The following is a 24,418-nucleotide window of genomic DNA, read 5'->3' as shown; positions in this document are numbered from 1 at the left end:
TACAATTTGGGAGTGGGAAAATTAAAAGAAACAATAAGAAACAATAAAACAAAAAGAAACAAACACATTAAAAGAAACAATAATGATAATATAAGAATAATACTGGATTACATTAGTCATACATTCTTTTCTAGGGTTACCTATAATGTAAAATCATGTCATATGCAATCCTTACAATCCATTTTACAAAACTGTTACATTACCCCATCTCACAGATGAGAAACTCAGGCTCACAGATTAAGCAACTTCCCCCAAAATGATACAGGGTACAAATAGTAGAGCCAGAATTCAGGTCTAATTCCAAAAGCCTATACTCACTCTTCAGTACGTTAGAATACTGCTTCAGCCAGTAATACCCATTAAAAAACATACCTCCTGAGAGTGAAATGAAGAAATATCCATATGCAATGAAATGAAATCAAGTGTTCTATGGAAGGTACTCTAATAATCAGTAACCAAGTGATATAAAGTATCAGGGAAATAGGAGACTATTTTGACTATAAAAAGAAAATGTAAGGGTTTTTGGGTGGCTCAGTCAGTTAAGCGTGCGACTTTGGCTCAGGTCATGATCTCGCAGTTTGTGAGTTTGAGCCCCACGTCGGGCTCTGTGCTGACAGCTCGGGCCTGGAGCCTGCTTCAGAGTCTGTGTCTCCCCCTCTCTGCCCCTCCCCTGCTCACACTCTGTGTCTCTCTGTCTCTCGATAATAAATAAACATTAAAAAAAAAATGTAATCCAAATCACCTGAACATATTACACACACATTCACGCACACCCTCCTTCTACAACCCCCGCTCCACCTCTCTGAGAAAAATTTAATAGGCAGTTTTGAACCTACCAGAAGGGCATCCATGAAACAAAACATGCTTTGTATTTCTCCAGCAGTCTTGCGGCATTATTCATGGACAGAAATAAGTTGCCCATGTGTTACATACATTGTTCCAATAGAGATGGATAAATCAGATTGGATGATATAACCTGATGACACTAAGTACTTAGATCATACGTTTAACTCCCATCACTCAGAATTTGTGTGCAGGAAGCAACTAATGTTTATGATTTGAAAAATTTTTCTTACAGAAAGAGGTAGGAAGAAAATTATTTTTTTTTTTTTTAATTTTTTTTTTTTAACATTTATTTATTTTTGAGAGACACAGAGAGACAGAGCATGAGCAGTGGAGGAGCAGAGAGAGAGGGAGACACAGAATCCGAAGCAGGCTCCAGGCTCCGAGCTGTCAGCACAGAGCCCGACGTGGGGCTCGAACCCGTGAACCGTGAGATCATGACCTGAGCCGAAGTCAGTTGCCTAACTGACTGAGCCACCCAGGCGCCCCAAGAAAATTATTTTTAACACGGGTATTTCACATTGTAAATGGAGATTCTAGTTATATATTAGTTTGTGAATCTATCTCTAAAAGAGAAATCAATTCTGAGAGCCCTGGTGACCCCCAACAGCCACAACCTGAAAAGTGGTAACTGTAACAGGTAAGGTACTACCACTACCACTCCAGCTGAATGACTAGCTGGCATACTTAACTGGCATCTCCTATTGTGTTTCTCAAAGTGCAATAACACAAACAGTGCTTGAGGTGTTCAAGGATCTAATCCATGCAGAGATCCACGTACCATGGACCTGGTACAGGACACAGAAATTTGGAATTAGAAAATCAGGATTTAAGAACTAAAACAGAACTTCAAAATCAAGAAAGTAGAATAAAAGAAAGCTACAGAAAAGGTTGGTTGTATACACAGTAATAACAAACAGCCGCCCTAAAGTGTCTTCTATGTGCACATTTGTGATAAGTGCTTTGATTCCACTATCTTATTCTCTCTCTTCTGAACAAGAGCAAAGGAAGAGTATTATGCAATCTCAACAGATCTTTAAAAGCACCAGTGGGACAGTTTATTACCTTTATGTACAAGTAAGAAAACCAAGCAGAAAGAAACCTCATGCCCTGAGAGACTTTTCTATAATACCTAGACCTAATCCCAGCTCGTATTTTCCATAAACTCACTCTATACCACAAATTAGAAGGTCTGACAATGGCAGTCACTACTATGAACAAGAATGCACCAAAAAAGCTTCAGCGTTAAGTTTGCAACTAATATTTACACAGACTTTAAGAATTCATGAAGAGTTTGTTTCATCAATATCTCATCTTTAAAACTTCCCTAATATAGACTGCTATTACGTCTGATTTTTAAAAGTGAGTTAACTGATGCTTTGAAAGAACATACAAAGTAGGCAGGTTATCGATCAAATGTCTTGCGGGCTTTCTAGCTTTGGTTTCTTATATTCGAGGGCAATAGAATCACCTTCAGGGCTTATCAAAACAGAGTGCTGGGCCCCATCCAAGTTTCTACTATAGCAGGGCAGAGGTTGGGCCTGAGTATCTGCACTTATATGTGCACTTTATATGTGCCAGGTGATACTGATGCTCTTGGTATGAGACTACCTTGAGAACCACTTATCTTACGTCTAAGATACCTGCAAATTTCCTTTCCAGTGAGAGGTAATAAAGTTTGATTATTATTGTTAATAAGGCTTATCACTAACATCTGTTAACCCAGGTCAGTTATATGTCAAAAGGATAGGTGACATACTAACTGCATGGAACAGTTTTTTTATTTTGTTTTTTGGGTTTTTTTTTAATTACTATCGGGAACGTGGAATGTCTCATTTCCATGGTTAGGTCAAGAATTTGTCCCCCTAGATAAGCATTTAAGAAGGATGATTCACTTGAGCTCTTTTCCAGCCATCCAAGATGCCAAAAGGACAGAAGGCTAAAGGGAAGAAGGTGGCCCCAACCCCTGCTGTCATGAGGAAGCAGGAAGCCAAGAAGGTGGTCAACCTGCTGTTTGAGAAGAGGCTCAAGAGTTTTGGTATCGGACAGGGTACCTAGCCCAAAAGGAACCCCACCTGCTTTGTCAAATGGCCCCGCTACATCCAACTGCAGCAGCAAAGGGCTAGTCTCTATCAATGTCTGAAAGAGCCTCACAGGATTAACCAGTTCACCCATGTCTTGGACTGCCAAAGAGCTACTTAACTGCTTTAGCTGACCCATAAATACAGACCAAAGATGAAGAAAGAAAAGAAAGCAGAGACTGTTGACCCGGGCTGAGAAGAAAGCTGCTGACAAAGGGGATGTCCCCATTAAGAGGCTGTCTGTCCTTCCAGCCGGGGTTAATACTGTCACCAACTTAACAGAAACAAGAAGGCTCAGTTGGTAGTGATTGCACATGCTGTGGATCCCCCTGAGTTGGTTGTCGTCCTGACTGTTCTGCGTTGTGAGATGGGGATTCCCCACCGCATTATCAAGGGGAAGGCCAGGCTGGGCTACTTGGTCCACAGGAAGACCTGCACCACTGTCACCTTCACACAAGTTAACTTGGAAGACAAAGGAGCTCTGGCCAAGCTGGTGGAAGCCATCAGGACCAATTACCATGACAGATATGATGAGATCTGCGGTCACTGGGGAGGCAACATCCTAGATGCAAAGTCAGTAGCTCACACTGCCAAGCTAGAAAAGACAAAGGCTAAACAACTGGCCACCAAGCTGGGCTAAATGTTGAGTCTTCTGTACATAAAAAGCAATAAAAAGTTCCCTTTAAATAAAAAAAAAAAAAAAAAAAAAAAAAAAGAACTGTGACTCACTTTTCATTTCTCAAAGAAAAATTTAGCAACACTGCTAATATTGACTAAGCAGAGAACGGAGGAGAATTGAAAGTGGTTGGTCACAATACATTTGGAGACCTAACTGAATGTGAAGAAACAGTAACAGAACTGGCAGATAAAGAAGTCACTCAAGTCAGAGGAAATGACTACCGCACAGGTACAAAAACAAAAATGAATACAAGGTTACCCTAATTAGAGCAGAAGGCATCTGTAGTAACTAAAATAAGTTCGATCTTGTATTTTTACCTTTCTCTAGTTTCATTTAGTTTCTAGTAGAAAGTGTTACACTCTACTTTTGACTGCATTTGAGAGTAACTGTTGAGCAGTGATTGACACTACAAGGGCTTAGGGAAGATTATACATGTAACAAAATGTTCCAGATGGACTTTGGCAGGGAAAGATTTAGTTTGTCAGAGACAGAGCTAGGTTGGAATCCACTGCTATTGTTCACATGTAGTATAATTAGAGCTTAAACTAGTTAAATTAGTGGATGTGGTAGAGAAAAAACTCAAGAGACCTTGAAGAAATCAACAGGATTTAACCATTAGTAAAGAGTGATTAAGAGGTCTTGGTGACACTGAATCTCTGTTCTAGACACTCCGTATTCCCAGATACACATTCATATAACTTCTAAAACAGTTCTAAGAAATATTAAAAACAATAAATTAAAACCAATAAAGTTCTAATAAACTTCAAAGTTAATTTTAGCTGGGTTCTATCACGTGTAAACAAAATATCCTTGCCTATTCCACTGAGGAAATGCTTGCTTAATATTAACAATAAAGGATATAGCGGTTTTATGCTTATGCTTAGGTATTGACTTTTAACTTAATTTCTTGTCACCTAATACCAAGTTTGTAAGCAACAAGTTAGTAAACGACAATCAAGACTGAGGAATACAAGACAGAGTTTGACATTAGTATAAAAAATATCTTACTTGAACTAAGGTATAAAGTGAAGATCTTGCAGCAAACACTGAGCTACAAGTACTACAATAAAAACCAAAATCAATTTTGCTGAGGAATCCTCAGTTTCAAATTCAAGTAGCATTTATTATGTCCCTACTATGCACTAATGGATGTACGTAGCATTTAACAAGTACCCTGTAAGGATAATTTATTGTCTGCCCCACCCCCTCAAATCCTTTCTCTTTCTATTTCCATATTCATCTTCTTTCAGGAATGTTCTTTCCTCCATTCCAAGCATGTATTTTGACTGAGAGCTCACTTTCTGGACTACATAGCATCTGATCCAATTGGAATCACTGCATTCCTGGCCATAAGTTTGGAATGGGCACGTAACCCAAGCCTGGCCATAGTTTGTTTCCAGATCTGTACCAACAACAGCTAAAAAAACATAGAGTATCTTAAGCAGTACATCTTGGAGACCTGGAAACTGACAGCATATAAACAAAGTTGGTCTGAAAAAGGATGCCACCATGTAGAACAGCAGAAACAGAAAATATCTTCTGGTGGCACTGAGTCCCTAAGGACTAGATATCTCCCTGCCCTTATTAAAATTACATGAGCCTTACATTAAATTCCTTATTTTGTCTAAGTAAGTTCAAGATGGATCTCTATTATTTGCCTCCAAAAATACTGATATAAACAGTAATGATACCCTATAAAACAAATGTTCCTTGCCATTTGTCTCTGAAAAAAGACTAAAAGCTGAATAAAATGTGGCTGACTCGGCACATTATTATACTGGGGTCTGCCAGTCACCTGTTCCAGATAATCTCTCATTAACTTATATGGTCAAAGTCTATGTTCCATAAGGTACTAATAAGGGGCTTTCCTCAAGTTAAACTGAAACACCACAAGAAAGTAGTAGTGTCTTATTACCATCCATACAAATGTAGTATGTAAGTATAGAAGTGGGAGAAACAAAGTGAAAGAAAAAATTATGGGTCAAGTAGAATGGAACATCACAGTTTGGGGGTTACAAGTATCTTTGAGAATTTTATGAATGATAAAAACTACTAAGATTTATTGAGTGATTATCACATAGGACACTATGCTAAATGTTTTACGTATATCATCCTTGTAGTAACACTGGCGCTTGATGAAATTAAGTAACTTGTCCAGAGTCACACACCTGCAGTAGAGTTTTGAATCAGGAAGTCTGACTAAATGTTTCACAGTACCTTTACATATACATGCATATGTACTGCCTTCCTCAAAACCGAGAAATAAAAGGAATAAGAAATATAAGGAAGGGGTGCCTGGGATGCTCAGTTGGTTAAGCGTCCGATTCTTCATTTCAGCTCAGGTCATGACCTAACGGTTCATGGGACTGAGCCCCATGTTGGGTACTAATGCTGACAGAGTGAAGCCTGCGTGGGATTCTTTCTCTCTGCACCTCCCTCACTTGCGTGCACAAGTGCGCGCTGTCTCTCTCTCAATAAATGAATGAATGAATGAAATATATGGAAGATATGGACATAGCACAAAATGAATAAAAATACAGGAACATGGACTATACTTGCATATTGTGCTTTAAGAAATAAGTTGACTAAGCACAATAACAAAAAGAGGAGCAATCACGGCTGCATAACCTAAAAGGAGGCTAGCTGGAGGTGAAAAGAACAGATGTTTTCAAAAGACATTTTATCTATCTGCCATTTAACTTCAAAACAGTAAAGTTACCAAATAACTACAGCACTATTTTAAGGTTGGAGTGGTGTCCATCTGCCAGCCATAGAGGAGTGGGTCCCTCTCAGCCGCGTTCATGTTAGATCTTTTTAGAAATGACTGCAGGAGACAGCAGATATTGGCTATTCAAGGGTCATCTGTTGGATGGACACAGTACGCTTCTTATACCGTGTACCACAACCAATTTACCAGTAAATGCTACTGAAAGAAGAGGGGAAGGAGGAGGAAAGAGACTGATTTCCAGCCAGGATGGCATAAGGGACTACACATCCAGACTGGACTAGAGAGACCAGACCGTTCCTAAGGTAAACAACCTCTTGGGATTGTTGGGGCTTCACTATAAGATAAACTATAAAGGGATGGAGGCAGTTAACTTTTCTTTAGAACTCCCACACTGGGGTTTCTTTTTATTCTATGTAATTCTTGTCATGTGTACACTTCACAAAACCCTCTCACATTTTAATCTTTATTTTCCAGTTCTGGAGATTCACCAGATGGTTATGTGTCTAGCACTTCAAAATGAGTATTAAGTATAATATTATTATAACATGATTTTTAAAAAAATACAGATAAATACATAAAGATATAGCTGATCCTGATCCCTCTTCTCCCAAACAGACTGCTACATTTGTGCCATTCAAAACAAGGCTTTGAATTTTAAGAGTACATTTGAAAAACAGAGTTAAGCCAGCCTGCATATTGCTACTCAAGCAAACAAAAGTATATTCACTACAGGAACGATTCTGATACCCCTTCTAAGATTACCACTATAAATTCTAACCTGTATATCTAATTCTATTAAAATATTCAAATGCTGAACTTACATAATTATTTTATATTAAGATTCATGCCTGTATTGAACTGTACAAAATGTAACAACAAACATCAAAGCTTCTTCTATGAAAAGCTACTTTTCACTTAAAACTTTAGATTTCAAACTGAATGAACTTAAAACTACACGCCATGCAATTATTGACATTTCCTGAATGAATTGCTAGTCAAAATTCTGCCACAATTACATCAGAAGTCCATGTCATACAACCAACATGCCAGGTAAAAAATCACCTGATTCTTGACAGAACTGTAATGTTTCATTTCTATAAAAGAATATCAGTAATCAGTGAGAAAATCTGGCTCATTTTTTAAATAAAAACAAAAACCAGTTTGGTTTGGTTCATACCTAAAAAGTTTATAACTTTAAGAAACACAACATATTGGCCCTAAACTAGCTTAGCTGCAGGTTACAGATGAAGCGTTGGTGATTATGCGCAACTTAAACCTAAATTTTAATTATTCTGGGAAAAGTTAGAAGCATCTGAAAAGATGTAAGACAGCCTGTTTGAGGAGAATGATAAAAGATTGGCTCCCCTTTCTCTTCCTTTCTATATCCTCTATAAAAAATTCTATTTTAAATTCTTTTTCCTAAGGAAGGGTCACCTGAAAGCAAATATGGGGAGGCTGTAAAAGACCAAAGGAGGCAGAATAAAGGAGAAATAGGAAACAACAACACGCCCAAACTTTTAGCAAAGCTCATTAGCAATTTTGTACTAATTAAATGTAATAGCCTGTTTTCAGAAACAGAAAAAAAAAACAAAAAAAAAAACAACCAATAATCATTCTACCACACAACCTGTACTGATTATCTCCTCCTGAGTGACTACTTAATTATTTCAGCAACATAGAGTGTGAGAAAATGGAATATATAAGATTTTCCTCCTTTCATGGTTATCCCATGGATGGGTTATTCAGAAATGAAAATATACCTAAAGTGATAGAAGTTTCTGTGAAATACAGGCAAATAACTGCCTTCCATTTAATGAATATATGAAGTGACTGCGACTGAGTCCTAAATCAACCATTTCCTTTGATGTTCACGTAGGTTCTAGATCATTCAAACAAACTATAACAGTCTTCTGAATGACTTTCTAGCCTCTTGTAAAGAACAGTTTTGACTCCACGCTCCTCAAGTGCTTTTTAACCCATTCTTGAAAAGCTTTTATAACAACTATACATCATGGTCACTAAGACCAATTGTTTTCTGGCTTAAAACAATAAAACACTGAATTGCTTAGGCACTGTGGATTAAGCTAGTTTTAATTACTAAAAGATCCAAAAGGGGACCATCTGACAAGATTTGACTAGATAGTAATAGAATTCCTTTTCTAGTTCTTTAAATGTGCAATATAAAAACTAAAACTCGGCAACACATATTACTATACAAGAATTAATTTTTCCAAAATATTATGTACTCTAAACGTGTAAAGGCTGATACTACGTCTTACTTATTTTGTATGTTCTTTTTGTCATGGGGTGTACCAGATCATATACACAATACATTTTAATAAGAGCATACCAGAGTGATTTATCATTTCATCCAAAAAATTTGACCACTCTTGCTAAGTATCAGGAAATACACTGGTGAATAAAACACTGTCCCTCCTCTCATGGAACTAAAGGAGGACACAGACAATAAATGAGACAAACATATAATTACAAATTGTGTTAGTTATAAAGAAAGTATTGAATCGGGTACAGTGGATTAAAAAAAAAGCTAACTGGGAACAGGTAAGGTCACCGTGAGAAGGCAACATTAAGCCCAGACTTAAGGGGATAAGGAACCAGCCTCAGAAAGCACATACCGAGGAGTAGGAAAAAGCTGAAAGGCCTTGAAGCAGGAAGAAACAGCATATCTAAGAACAGAAGCACCTGGTGTGGCTATGTAACAGCATGACAGGGGCCTTGCTGGCCAGGTCAAGGAGTTTGGATTTTCTTCCCATGTAACAGGAAGACACTGCAGTTTTAAATAAAAGGCTGACACAACTGCATTAATATTTTGAAAATACCATCATGATTATTATAGAAATATACCGGATGAAAGAATGGTAAAAGAGGAGAATCCTCTTTTAAAGATGGAGAATCCAGTTAGGAAGCTGTGGTAATAGGCTAGGCTAGAAATGATGGTGACCTGGGCAAGACAGTGGCAGCAGAGATAGAACAACAGTCAGATAAGAGGTATCTTTGTGGAAAGAAATGACAGGCTTATTCAGGATTGAGTATTAGGAATGAAGGAAGAGGATTTCCTGATTTCTGATTTAGGCAATAAGGTAAAACAGTGCCATTTTTTATGTTGAAGATAGGGAAGGAACAGATGGAGGAAGTAGGAGATCAATCAACAGTTCTGCTTTGGACATTTAAAATGTAAAGATGTCTATGGAGATATCCAAGCAGAAATGTCAAGCAGGAGGTTAAACAAAATTGGGAATAGGGAATATATTAATGCTAGAAAAATAAAGAATACTGACACTATGGGAATGGATTAGAACAGATCACCTAATTTAGTAATTTTCAAATTTGGTGTGTATACACCCCACAGAGATTCTAATTATATGCCTGGGGAGAGGCATAGAAATCCGCATTTCTTAAGTCTATGAGCAATTCTGAAGCAGCTGACTCTCATACTACATTCTGAGGCGCACTGATTTATAGACAGAAGAAAAATCCAGAACTGAGAATTAGGGAATTCTAAATTTGAATTCCAAATTCACCTTTGGTGAAGGAAAATGAGTCTGCAAAGGATACTAAATAGAAACAAACAGAAAAGAAAAACTGGACAGTAGGGTACTCCAGAGTTCAAATAAAAGGAAACAGTAACTGTTGAATATGGCTGAGAATAGAGAGAAAAATGATGAATAGAATGTAAGATCATTGGTCATATTGATAGGAGGGGACAGAAACTATCCAGAGTACTTTATGGAATAAATTGGAAATGAGAAACATGATGACCACTATTAAGAAATTCTGGCTCAGGGTGCCTGGGTGGCTCAGTCGGTTAAGCGTCAGACTTCGGCTTAGGTCATAATCTCATGGTTCATGGGTTAGAGCCCCGCGTCGGGCTCTGTGCTGATAGCTCAGAGCCTGGAGCCTGCTTCAGATTCTGTCTTCCTCTCTCTCTGCCCCTCCCTTGCTCGCACTCTGTCTCTTTCTGTCTCTCAAAAATAATAAACGTTAAAAAATTAAAAAAAAAATTCTGGCTCTGAAAGGGTGCGAGTAAAAGGTCAGTAACTGGGAGAGGACAGAGGTATGTAAGAGGAAATTCAGCATACCTTTATAGCCTATTTTTGACCGGATAACTGTGATGTTTTACTCAAGTAATTCTATTCCACATAATAGCTATTCCTTTTTAAAAAAAATGCCTTTCATTTCAGACTTTAAATATCTCACCTACAACCACACAGAATTTTTCACTATCAATTATATGTAACACCACTCTTCCCCAAAAACAAAGGTAGAGAATGAAAATTTCAAATGTTTCCCCTATCTGCAAAAAAAGCCGTTAACTACTTCATCCTCTAGCTCTTATTGTTATTTACCCTTGCAAGATCCTCTATTTCAGAACTGAAGTTTGTTTCTCCTTCCATCATTTCTTCCTCTTCTAATGTTCGTTCATCATCAAAATCATGAACCAGCATGTCAGCTGATGGATCAAATTCATGGTCATCTGACGTTGCTGAACCTCCTGGTAAAGAATATTTTAAAAAGTTTGGTAAACCAAATGAAGTGTTATCTTATTAATATTTATTTAATGTGTATGTTATTTGAAGTTGGATACAGGTCAAACAAAAGTATCAGGGAAAAGCTATGCACATCGAGTATTAGTTTTCTAAAACTCTTACCCTTACTCATCACTCTGTCCCTGTAAAAAAAAACTCTTGTCTAAGGGATTATTTTTTGTCCTGTTTCACCTCTATATATTCACAGTTAAAATTGTTAACTGGTGGGGTGGGAGAAGTATAGCTTTAAAAAAAGTGTGTACAAGCTCTTAAAAAGAGTACTGTCATCTAAACACAAAATTTCAGTTGTAAAGAATAATGGATCACATCAAGTAAGAATGGTAATTCATGTGGGAAATACCACAATTCTTAATCATCTGACTGATATTTAATAGACCCAATGAGTATGAGTCCGTATGGCCCATGAGAATACAGTCATGGGAGATATACAGTCATCTGAATACACAGTGTAATGAAAATACAGCTACATTCAAATATTATTCTATTAGCACTTCCACGGAAATATATTTCAGCATGTAAGTAGCCGTCCTTAATTTATTTAGTTGATTTTGGTCTGAAATAATTCAGATAGAGAATATAAAACTGAAATTTATTAAAATGGCATACAGAACTCTTATGAACTCATTAAAAATAATCTAATAGCTAACTGATGTGTAAGCTAATCTATTTTTAGCCTGCTGGCTGGGGAATACTGCTGTACTCAATAGGGTCAAGCCTGTAATAGTAGATTGCAAATGCTCAGCATATACATTCTATAAACTACCCCACAATTGGCTATTGCCAAACCTGGACTTAAGTTTACAAATTCATTTTTTTATGAATAAACGAGTTATTTAACATTTAAAAAATCAATCAGCAATTTCTTTTATCAATTTAAACTGTTAAAAAGTTATATTACTTAATAATAAATGTTAAAACCATTAACTAGTAATATATTACATCAGTATGCTCTTCCTTCAGTCCAGTAAGAGAACCAGTAAGTAAAACAAAGCGTTAGACATTGACTTCTGGAAAAACAGACTATTACGGATAAGGGGACACTCAAGGTTCAGGGTTCTTGTCATCTCCCTCAATTTTCAGTGTAAATACCATATTCTGAGTGCTTACTGTGTGCCAAATACTATGGCTCAAGCACGTCACATACATTGTATCTCATTTAATCTTCAAACCCAAACTTGAACAAAACCAAAACTTGAGGCTGAGTTTAAGCAGCACGTTTAAACTCACAGAGCCAGTAGGCGGCAAGGACGGAATCTGAATCGTGGGTCTGCTAATTCAGTGCCTGTGCTTTTACTGCATTCTAAGCTTCCTGGAAGCCACAGCCTCAGAGACATTAAGTATGCTGCCTCAAAGAATACTTGAAGAGAACCTATTTTTACTAAGATGACTGAACTGCAAGCCAGATCAGGTGGTGAAGCACTTAGAAGTCATCCTGCTCTTTGACGAACATAATACTAATATTAAATATAAAATAACTATTATTTCTAAATCAGAAATCACCTTATAGTACAAATTAAGTTAACAAACTATCAAAGTTTTAGAATGATTTACAAAATAAAAACACTTAGAAAAGTGTTTTAATTTCTTTGGATAATTAAGAAAAGCATGGCATAGTTTTAATACAGCACCTTGGTACTGGCTAAGGGACTAGACACAAAAGTTCCATGAGAAAACATCGAGAGCCACTAATTTAGTTGTAGCTTTTTACTTAATAACAAAGGTTAATACCATTAACTAGTAATACATTACATCAGTATGCTCTTCCTTCAGTCCAGTGAGAGAACCAGTAAGTAAAACAAAGCATTAGAAGTTGACTTCTTGAAAAACAGACTATTAGGGATAAGTCCCTAATAGTCCCAATCATTATTCCTTCTTTTTGAGTTTTTAATGAAAAAACATTCCCAAAACTTTTCAGTTCACACAGCAACCTTCTAGGACACTTAGTCAATAATCATGTATTCCTACAAATCATGCTGTACTTTTCTTCTCCTTTGTAGGCAGGAAGATCCTAGAACAACCTCACACCACAACTCTGTACACTATTATCCTAATTCCTATTGAATGCAAATATTGTAAAAAATAATTATGCTTAATTCCTAACTACGTATACTCTTTCACCAACTAAAACAAAAACAAAACAAACTCACATGAGTACACAGCACCAAGTTGAGTGCTATATTACTTACCTGAAGTCTCCCATTTTTTGTCATTACTTGCAAAGCCATTTATATTTAAAGCCTTGCCACTTTACTCTCTCATTACAAGAAATAACAAAGTGTGGGTGAACCTTTTTCCCCTTCTCACTCCAATCCTCTCCATATATATACCACACTGTTTTCTAACTTTCAATTTCACTTTTCTTGCCTTAATCTGACTTCTTGGTTTTACTTGACTTATTTTTGCCTTGTTGAGACCAATTAACCATTCTTTTCCTAGCTTACTAGGCTGTCTCCTTGAGGTAAAAATCCCCAAGATAAATTATTAGGGGCAGGGAGTCTGGTGCTTTGTGTAAATACATATTTTGCTTCAGAGTTAAGGCAAGTGTCAGCTTGGTAATAAAATCGTACCCTAATACAAAATTACTAAGGTATCTTACATCTTTTCAAAGATTCAAAAGATAAATTAAACATATCATGTGCATTCATTTAATAATTTTATTTCCTTCCCTTCTCTAAATCCCTACATCTAATGGCTACTAGTCTTACAGGTAAAGTCTTGTATTTTACCTGTACAGGTTTACACTGGGAAAGTCCAGAGACAAATTACTGAGCCTGGGTCATGTGACTCTTATTACTAATATCAATTCCAAAGTACAGACGTTACAAAGGACACAGCCTCTTACCAGTGGACCAAAAATTTTTTTACATGAAGCCTCTATTCCTAATTTTTTCCCACCAACTTTTGTTAACTGCCTACAATTAGTATTGTAAGGACAATAAATATTCCCTTGGGCAGAAACCTGATACTACAAACACTATCTACTTCAAAAGATCTTCCTTAGTCCGAAACCAAAAAAAAATCAATCTATTTGTAGAAGCATTCAGCAAGTAGTAAAGGCCATCGAAAACATTGTATTCTTCAAGTTCCACTATTCTTGCAGTTCAGCCTAGGCCAATTCAAATGCAATGGAAACTGAGAAAGCCATTAGTATCACCTTTGAAGTAATTACTTTTTTTGTGCCTATGTATTACTTGATGAATTTCTCAAAAATTCATTGAAAAATATCTAAAACTCAGTCTATTTGCAATGGGACAACATGAACAGAAACAACTAGAACCCACTTTTTCAATGAAAAAGATGTCTGTGTTTGAAAGAAAAAAAATACTGGGTACAATTCCATGTCCCAAAAAGGATACAAATAATCTGCTATTTATGAGGTCAGATTACTTCCAACCTCAACCATCCAGAACATATGTATAAAATAAGTTTAAAAAAATCCTTGAGTTTCAGAAATGTCACAACGCCTAATATACTTTACTTCCAAGTCTATTAGAAAAGAATAAGACATTTGTAGCTAAATAAACACGAAAAAAACTCAGTCAACTGAGCACACTAGTCATTTGGAAGGGATCTGGAGGTATCCTAATCCAACTCTTACTTCATACATCGTACTACATAGAATACAACTATTTGTGTTCATGAAAAGAATCCTAAACCATTAAAAAAGGCATATATTAAGCATTTTTACAAACATTCTTTCTAAAATTTACAACATAGAAAGATTGCTTTAATAATCTGGAAAATTCAGTAATGTATCATACCTAAATATTCAATATATATACAATGTTTTCAAATAAAACATTACCCTGCCTCTGAGAACTCCCTTCCTGACTCTAATTATCTCGCACTGTTCCTTACACGTACTCCACTGTAGAAGGCAGTCCTCTCTCTTGGTGAAGTTTCTGGACACCAAGGCAGACTGGGCTCTTTCCTGACTGCTATTTGGCTCCAACCAATTGTTGCTATAAAGGAATGCTGTACCCAGCGGTGCCAGAACCTCTGACTAATCATGAGAAGCCTAAATTCAGATTTTATATAAAATATTCTAGGTTTTTAAAATCACTAGACTGGCCAAACAAAAAAACATTTGTGGCCCAGATATGGGTCAAAGATCACATGTTTGCAAGGCGCCTGGGTGGCTCAGTCGGTTAAGCATCCAACTTTGGTTCAGGTCATGATCTCGCCATCCTGGAGTTCGACCCCCATGTCGGGCTCTGTGCTGACAGCTCAGACCCTGGAGCCTGTTTCAGATTCTGTGCCTGCCTCTTTCTCTCTGCCCCTTCCCTGCTCAGACTCTGTCTCTCGCTTTCTCAAAAATAACAAACATTAGAAAGAAAAAAATTTAAAAGATCACGTTTGCAACCTCTATATGGTCTGTGGGTAAAATCAGATCCTACTCAATCTAAACATAACCTCCTTAATTTATAACATTGAATATTCATTTTTGAATGTTCTGCTTTTTTTCTCCCTCACTAAATGCATTTTTTTTCTCAAAAACTTTGAGCTTCCTATACAAGCAAATATTTCTAAGTTAGTGACTCCTTTTGAAAAAGCACACTTCATATTTACTTGAAATCAAATATCAATTAAAACCTATAAGAAATACACGTAGTAATTCATAAAAAAAGTGAACCTACAAGTAGTCATGAGGTTGAACTCACAGCAGCCTCACCTGTACTTTCATGGGCAGTCAAATATTTCATCCATTTCTTTTTCCCCAGAGAAAAGAAGCATTCGGAAGAAAAGCAAGTCAGATGACAGTCTAACTCCTCTAGGCTTTTTATAATAGGACAAATGTTAGTCAAACAGAAATTATAGAAAATACAGAAAATACTTACCTGGACTTGAAGACTCAACAGATGGCTGAGGAGGGGGAGAAAAGAAGAAATATTAGCATCTTTGTATAGTAAATCTGTGCAAAATTTACAGGAATTACTCAAGGACCAGTTTGACATCAAAGATCACAGTTAAGTTTTTACATCTGAATTATCTAAGACAAATTAAAACCTATATAATCCTTTCTCTGACATTATATTTAAACATATAAAAATCCCAAACACTCCTGAATGTAGAAATGAAGACAATAATATGAAATTGATTCAGATTTTAAAGGCAAATATGGATCTCATAACATATGCAGCTTAAGAGATCTGATTTTAGATATTAGAACTTTCTGAAATATTTTCTCTTATCAATAAAGGGGAAATTACACACAAGATTCACTAACAAGCTGGCCTCTGGCTTAAAATACGTGAAAGAAGGGAGGCGAAAACACTTCAAGACGTTAATTTTAAATAAAAATCATGTTGTATACAGTAGAAGGAAAAAGTAAAATGTTATTAAGCACCAAATAGTACATTAGGCTAACTTTACAACAAACAACATATTTTTAAATTATCACAGAATTAGTAACCTTTGAGCTAAAGTCTAGAAAGGTTAAGGTCTCTGATGAAAAAATCAAAAACATTCCCAATTATAACATGCTGCTTCTACTGTAGCATTCTACCCCTCATAAATTTAACTATAAGCATTTAGAAAATTTAAAGATAACACTGTTAGCAACTTATTTTGGTAATACAACCACTTGACGGTTTGAGGCTATTATTTTATCTAAATTCAGTTAATTCAAAATTATAAACAAGTCATATACAAACATAAACTTCTGTAAATATATAACAAAAACTCAAGATGCTTCAAATGGCATATGCTTCATAGTTAAAACCTTTCTTATTCATTCAGAGCTATTTCATGCCCATTAGAAGTCAGGCACGCTGGAAGCCCAAAATTATTAGCAAAGATAAGTTATTCCAGCACAGACAGTCCCTGACAATTATGGCTCAACTTACGATTTTTCAACTTTATGATAGTGCAAAAGGAATACCCGTTTAGTAGAAACCGAAGTTTGAATTCTGATCTTTTCCTGGGCTACCAACACGTGGTATGATACTATCTTGTGATACTGGGCAGTGGCAGCGAGTTGCAGCTCCCAGTCAGGCATGCGATCACGAGGGCAAACAACCAATACACTTATAACCATTGTGTACCCATACAACCTTTCTGTTGTTCACTTTCAGTCTAGTAGTCAATGAAGTACATGAGATATTCAATACATGGTTATAAAATAGGCTTTGTGTTAGACAATTCTGCCCAACTGTAGGCTAATGTAAGTGTTCTAACCATGTGTGAGGTAGGCTATCCTAAGCTATGATGTTCATTCAGTAGGTTAAGTACATTAAATGCATTTTTGACTTAATATTTTCAACTTATGGTAGGTTTATCAGGACATAACCCCATCATAAGGAAGATCTCTATTTTCCTTCTTTCTGGTAACTAATGCGGAAGGGAGCCGAGAAGAACAAAATAAAATGAGGAAAGTGACAAATTTTTGAAAAACTAGGCATCTAAGACAAATTTCTTTTAAGGTGTTAAAATTCTATTTTGAAAACTGTCCATAGTATGCTATTGTATTAAGTATGACATTCTCTATTGTACATGGTGACTTAGGTTCTTTTGAAGCACACTTCCCAAGGGTCCTATTTTTTTTCCCTTTTAATTCTTAAAATGGCTCTTGACTATAGCATCAACTTACTTTAATAAAAGACTGACAGTAGTCAGTATTATATATTTTAAAGTGTCACACCACTACCCTTACTTAAAAGTTGCTCTGCCACACAGAGTCAAACCAGTGCTACTTATTAATTCCATTCCTCTAACAGGAAGCTGAAAAGCAGGGTGATAGAGTAATGTAACTATAAAAAGGGTTTCTAGCTTGCTTAACATCTTATGGGCAGAGTAACACACTTCTAAGCTCAAAACGGATATAACCACCACACAAATTATTACACAGCAAATCAATATTTTAAAATATTAATCTACTTTTATGTCATGCAGTTATGCTTTGTTTCCCAAGTTTAAGCACAATTTCTGTCCAAGGCTACGGCAACGATGACTGTCTTTATCTGGTCCCAGGTTTGCCACTCACAAAGTAGCCTCACAGTGCTGTTTTTCCTTTTTAGTAAACTTCTGAAAATATTGCAGGGCAGAAACAAGAAAATCAGCATTTCTTTCAAATTAGGAGCTTAAGAGACATGGCTCTTTGAGCATTCAGTTCTTTTTGAACACTCTAATAATTACTCCATTTAACAGTCTTCTGATAAAAAGGGGTTTCTGATTAAAAATGTCATTCTTCTGAATAAAAGGTACATTTTCACAGATGTTAGGTATTGGCAATAACAAAGACACTGAGTTGTGAATGGCGTTTGCAGTTTTTAAAAGGCCTCAAAGAGCACTAACTGCCAATACCACACTGATCATTGTGTTGTATTGGTAAAGTTATCTATCACTTTAAAGTTCTGAAAAAGGTCCCAAATATTTTCCGTTAATTAAGATACCAAATATTCAGAGGACTGGTATTATTTGTACGTTTAGCTGGCAGAAAGGAGAACACCCAGTATTCAAAGACAGCATTAATGACCATTTTACATCAGAAATACTGGAATGTTTCAAGAACTGTAATTTGACTGATGTGTACCTAGGTTAGGATAGGGAAGGGGAAGTAGGGAGATATGCCTCTAGACATACATTTTAGTATTCCATGTTCAAAATATAATTACACTGTTTCCATTTGGGCTGGGTGAGAGTGAGATATTTCTTGTAAGTTTATTATACTCAATTAATTTAAAAACTGACCTTTTAGAAAACTGGCATTTGAAAATTTTATACTATACATTACTTTTGTCCCAACTGCAGGCAAAAAAATTATTTTTCAAAGTAAAAGTTCACTATCATAATACAGGAAATTTAAGTACAGAATGTGAGCATTCTTTTTTTTAGGTATTTAGAAGAGCAGAACCAGCTTACATTTATATAGTACTACATATTCTCCAATGCATAAATTTACTTGATCATAACTACATACCTGGCAATAACACCCACTCTGCCAACATCATTTTATAGATTAGCAAACCCAGGGAGATAATGTGACTTGATCCATGGTAAGTGGTGAAGGTGGAACTGAAGTCTACGACCTGAATATTTCTATACCTTCCAGGGGAACAACTATATTAAAAATCTTTTCTCTTTACCTCTTTCCTTCCTCCCCCTTACTTTCTTACTTTTTTGAATGTTTTTCATCTGTTCAAAGTATATTTAAAATGTGACTGCAAGTTATCATCTGTCATGTCAGACTATTATCTATGTCTATTTAGGAAGTGGTATCTTTAACAATATCTTCCAGAAAAACCTGCGACATCTACCATTAATGATGCACAAATTAGTACCTGCTTAAAACTAGAGCTGTAAAACAGGTATTCATTTGTAACTTTTTTTTGTATTTTTAGAAAAGGCACAAACTAGAAAATGCAAATAGTAAAGAAAATTTTTCATTAGAAGTGAAAATGTATTTATGATGCACTCGTACATTATTGGTAGAAAAATACAAGTTGGTTTAACCCTTCTAGTGATCATTTTGCTAATATGAAATTATCCTACTGATAAGCCTAAGAAAGCATACCAAGATACATGTTTAACAGTCGTTACCATAAAGTGGTTCATAGCAACAAGTTGGGAAAAAATTTTCAAGTCTATCATTTAACTAGTTAGAAATGAAATACTGTTCTTCTAAGCAACAAAACACTATTAATCCATTAAAAAGAGACAAGTCTGTTTGTGGTGAATGAGGGAAAAAAATGTAAAGAACATTTATTTATTTATTCATACATATATTAGGAGTTAAAAAAAAAAGTAGAGAAGGGGGTAACTTGGGCTGGAATATAAATGACATTTTTTTTTTTCTCCAAAAGTACACACAAAACCCTGTAACAATAGTTATCTCTAGGGAATGGGTTGGGGAGAGAAAGTTTTTTTCATTTTATACCCTTCTATACTATTGGAATTTTCTAACCACTTGTTAGTATTACTGGTTTTTTTTTAAAGAAAGTCAGTGGAGATCATCTTATGGAATTATGAGCAATTTTCATTTCCTTCCTCTACTTTTAGATTTTTAAGAAAACCTATTACTAGCCACTTTTTTTTTTTTTTTAACAAATGTATCATTTAGAAAAATAACCTAGTTTTCTTTTAGGTGCATACATAATTATCTGAGACAGAAAACATAACTAGACAGTCACACAGAGTATGAGTAGGCTAAATCAAATTAAAAAATGAACAGCTGACTTTTATATCTTCACCACATATATGATTTAATTGATCAAGTTGCTAATACTTGTAACAAATATTAAATGCCTCAGATATCTTCAAATGTGTCTCTAGAACACAGTAAACTAGAATATAACCATTAAAAAAAAAAAAGGTAAAAATGAAGTAATCAGATTCATATATTCCAGGCAATCAAAAGCATATTTTCAAATAAACATAACTGTCTGAACTAATTTCTCCCCTCAAACTAATTCCACCACCATTTCTTTGTTATCATCACCTACTTAACAATATAGACGCTGCTAACTAAATCAGAGGTTCTCAAGTGATGGGGATAGAAGCCAGGAAGGAGTTAGATGCCCCTCCTCCAGGTGGAGAAAGCAGGGGAACTGTGCTCACCATTTCTCTTCCTCCATACAAAACTAAGTCACTTAACTTTCCCCTGAAGAATTTGGGGGCATAAAAAAGATTAAGAAAGTCGTGTTGGTAAAACTAGCAAATTGACTACAGTAGTAATAACTCAGAGGATGAATTGCTATTATTAAGCACTGGGAATTCAGAAGCCTAGGTTCCACTCTTAATTGTGCCACAGCCTAACTGCACAACTTAGGACAAATTGCATCAACTCTGCTCAGTTTCATTTTCTCTAAGTAAGATTTAGATATCTTCTAGTTCAATTTCCTTTGAGATCTAAGTTCTTTACTTTTATTATAAACTGCTCAAAAGACCTAACACTACCAAGGAATACTTAGCTAAAGGGATGGGATATGTTTAACAGCCTCTTCTGAAAATTTTTTTTTAAATCTAGGACCTTCAGAAAAAAATCTCAATTTGCAAAAAGCTTTTTTGGGGGTGCTACTTTATGAATTTCCTATCTACACAAACATAATTTAACGGTCATTCTTATAAGCCATAGAATAAGTCAAACAGAATGAGTCCCAGGTGATGACTGGTACTTGAACAGTTTTATCACTGCAATGAATTTTGAAATCATTTGCAAATCTTTTGAAACATACAGGGACTCAAGCTAACTTCAAGCAAGAAATTTCTATACAGGTGATTACTTTTCTATTTTTACTAATCAGTTTCTTATGGCAGTGTTTGTTTTCTTTTTTTTTTTTTTAATGTTTATTTTTAAGAGAGAGTGCAAGCAGTGGAGGGGCAAAGAGAGAGGGGGACAGAGGATCCAAAGTGGGTTTTGCATGAGCCCAATGCGGGGCTCAAACTCACGAACCAAAGCAGAAGATCATGACCTGAGCCAAAGTTGGACACTCAACTGACGGAGCCACCCAGGCATGCCAGTGTTTTATTTCTGATTTGAAAAACTGATTACTCTCCTGTAGAAAAATTCTCTAAAAGTAATCGACTTTATATATCCTCCAACCAACCTTTTCTACCTTATCATGCACTTTATCACTCCTTCTGAATTAAACTTTATTAGATTCTCATACATTTATCCAGAGTCTTACTCTGGATAAATCCTAAATACACTCAAGTATAAACAGTAAAAAGTTCATTACCACTATAGAGAATTATTTAAGGCCTAACACTACTGCAGTGAAACAAGTTTTGTTTAGAATAGAAATTAACACCATCAAGAAGAATGGTCAAGATGATCCTATTTCCTTAAAAAATGAAATCCAAATACACTAAAACCCACTAAGCAAGGAGTGTGTTTTCAAGAGAAATAAATGAAGATGTGACAGTGAATAAACAGATTACGTATTGGTTTTGAAAAGGTTTAAATACTTAAAACTAATATAGAAAAGTAGGTTCATTAAAATCTTCTTCTCTTTATATGATAGCAATATGACCTAGGTGAAAAGATAGGTCTTACACTATGTTGTCGCTTTTTCCCCCCCGGAAAAGAAAAGTCCCGTATGTGTTTACAAACCCTGAAATAACAGACAAATTGTTCATTCCCAAAGGTCCCTGTACCACATTCCTTATAAAACCCAAAGGATCAACTATTTCTTCCTCTTATTCTTTCTTTCTTGTTGCCTTTGTAAAACTGCAACTACCCTGTAATTTCCTTCCTTTAAGTGTAACTAGGAGAACCTCCTTTTAGAAGGTTGATAAGTAATTTTAAGGGATAAAAAGCAATGAAAAATATTACTAAAAACCTATTAAGAAAAAGAGTATGTGCCATTTCTTCTAAGCACATTAAATATGTTTTTAATGTTAGCACGATTTGAGGAACCATTAAACACATACTTCCTACTTATAGACTGCCTAGGTGATCAGATCAAATATGAAAAAATTAGTATATTCTATTCACATCTAAATCAATTTGTATTCAAGAATTAAACACTTTTCTGGAAAAACAAGGTAAGGTCATTCTCCTATGTAGGAAATAACAACAACAACAACGAACTTAGAAGCATAACATTGACATTTTTCTCTGGAGACATGCTTCTTCAATAACCTGTTTTCCCCTCAGATTTATCAAATAAATGTATATTGTTGCTTTGCATTTTCTGTTATTTTACCAGTCAGCTTCAATGCTCAGGTATACTTAACCAAAAGTGCAATAGCACATTTGATTTATTCTACCAGATGCTTTTTACTGGCATCACAAAGAATGAATCTCCTGAGTGCCCATATAAAAATAAAAGCAAGCACTTCTCCATCTATGTTTTAAAAATAACTAATCTCTAAAATCATCCTAATTACTAAAATATTGAAATCAGAACAATACAAACTAATTTTACTTTTCACCTCTTCACCTGTTTAGGTATTTTGTAGGACACAGATGAATGAAGGTTTCCCCATTCTTCTAAATTCACTAAAAACAAAACTATCCAACACTAAAAGATGAATTTTTTTTTTAAAGATTTCAGGTCACTAAATAAATTCACTGAACACAAAGTTCAGGTTTACTCTTCTTGAAATTGAACCATCCATGCGTTCCTTACTGAACATGAGAATTCCATTCTCTAAGTTATGCAATTTTTAAGAAAACTAAAACTTGAAAATATTAGGAAATGATTAGTGACTCAAAATACTGCTTTTCCTCTCTTATGATACAACCATCTTTAATTTCTAAAACAAGAATATTAATATACTCCTATTTACATACTGAGTTTTCAGTGTGCTGGGCAATTAAAATTTCTGGGTGAAGCTTTCTAAACTTAAATTTCACTGTATTTTCAAAAGCAAAGTTATTTTCCTTCAATAATAGCTTGCCTTAAAATAGGACTACAAAACTTAAAGCTTATGTCATTGTGAGCAGCACCGTGAGGGAAGAAACCACATAACCTATTACAGTACACTGCTGCTTATCTAAGAGGCATTCACTGAAAGGGGGAATCCACTGAAGGCTATTTAACAAAATGTAGGTAAATCCAGCTACATATAACTCCTTCCCCAACTTACACATGAAAAAAGGAACACTTAAAAATCTTACCAGGACTAAAATTCCTTCAGCCCAGTGGAATGAACCCAGTCACATTTAAATGAAATACAAAGTACTAGGTTTTCTCCAACTCATGTGCCTTGAAATACAATTCTTTAACCACAAAGAACAAAAGAAATGGAAATAAATCTAAGATCTAAATTTAGTTTTAGATCAAAAGTATTAAATGTTTTTAAAAGATTACTAGCAGTGAAGACTCCTGCTACAGTGAATCTCCTCTTCCTTTAACAGCAAATACTCCACTACAAAAGTACAAAGCCAGTTTCCATAAGGAAAGCAGAAGGGGCAACCTAAGAGCAATTCCACAAAACAGCTAACTTTCAGGTCCCTCCACTCAACAGGTATATGAAAAAGCGTCCAAATTAATATTTTTCCATAATCTATATTTCAGTATCCCAAATTCAAAGTACTCACCTAACTCACCACTGACTTCATACAGCAATTAATGAAGACAAATATTGGGGACTGGATGGTAAGAAAATTTTTTTACCTATTCGTGAATTTGGGGATGTCTGAGCCCATGAAAACAATTCACACAGAAGAAATGCCTTATCAATCATTTAGTGAGGCTCTCGCTCAAAGTAGACTTAAAACTCCAAATACTATCACTTCCTGAACTCTAGGGGGTAAGGAATAACGAATTTTTCCGAGGGTAAGGGGGGGGAAAAAGTATTAAAAAAATCAAATGTTTAAAGGTTTAAATCAGAAACAAAAATTCAAATCTCCAGAGACGTTAACACTAAGTTTCAATGAATCATAACAGTGGTTATTTGCCACGATTTGAGGCCCCAAAATATAAAACAATTACCACCGAGGAAAGGGGCCTTTGGTTAACTCGTTTACTGGAAAAAAAAGGCGGGGGGGAACCAACAAAAAAAACCTCCCATAAAAGGGGGAAAAAAAGACAATAATAGATAGCCTTGATAGGAAAGGGGGGGGGGAATGCCT

At 35.5% G+C, this 24,418-nt stretch overlaps 1 protein-coding gene and 1 pseudogene across 9 annotated transcripts in view; one reads left to right on the top strand and one right to left on the bottom strand.

Moving 5' to 3' along the window:
* The window catches only part of MIER1 (MIER1 transcriptional regulator), a 59,209-nt gene that overhangs the window by 28,502 nt on the left and 6,289 nt on the right, over positions 1-24,418 (bottom strand). For 5 of the 9 annotated variants that reach the window (XM_007089825.3, XM_007089826.3, XM_042997529.1 and 2 more), the window contains 2 exons: positions 15,738-15,762; positions 10,699-10,844 (listed from right to left, as the gene is read on the bottom strand). In XM_007089825.3, the coding sequence (XP_007089887.1) occupies positions 10,699-10,844; positions 15,738-15,762 (171 nt within the window). Of the gene's footprint in view, positions 1-10,698; positions 10,845-15,571; positions 15,609-15,737; positions 15,763-24,418 lie in introns of all 9 variants that reach the window. The other 4 variants (XM_042997526.1, XM_042997527.1, XM_042997530.1 and 1 more) reach the window with 1 other exon arrangement.
* Positions 1,741-5,482, top strand: LOC122241426 (annotated as a pseudogene).

This window comes from Panthera tigris, chromosome C1, assembly GCF_018350195.1.
Source record: "Panthera tigris isolate Pti1 chromosome C1, P.tigris_Pti1_mat1.1, whole genome shotgun sequence".
NCBI lineage: Eukaryota > Metazoa > Chordata > Mammalia > Carnivora > Felidae > Panthera > Panthera tigris.
Note: the sequence above shows the minus strand (reverse complement) of the source record. Positions and strands in the feature narration are given on the sequence as shown.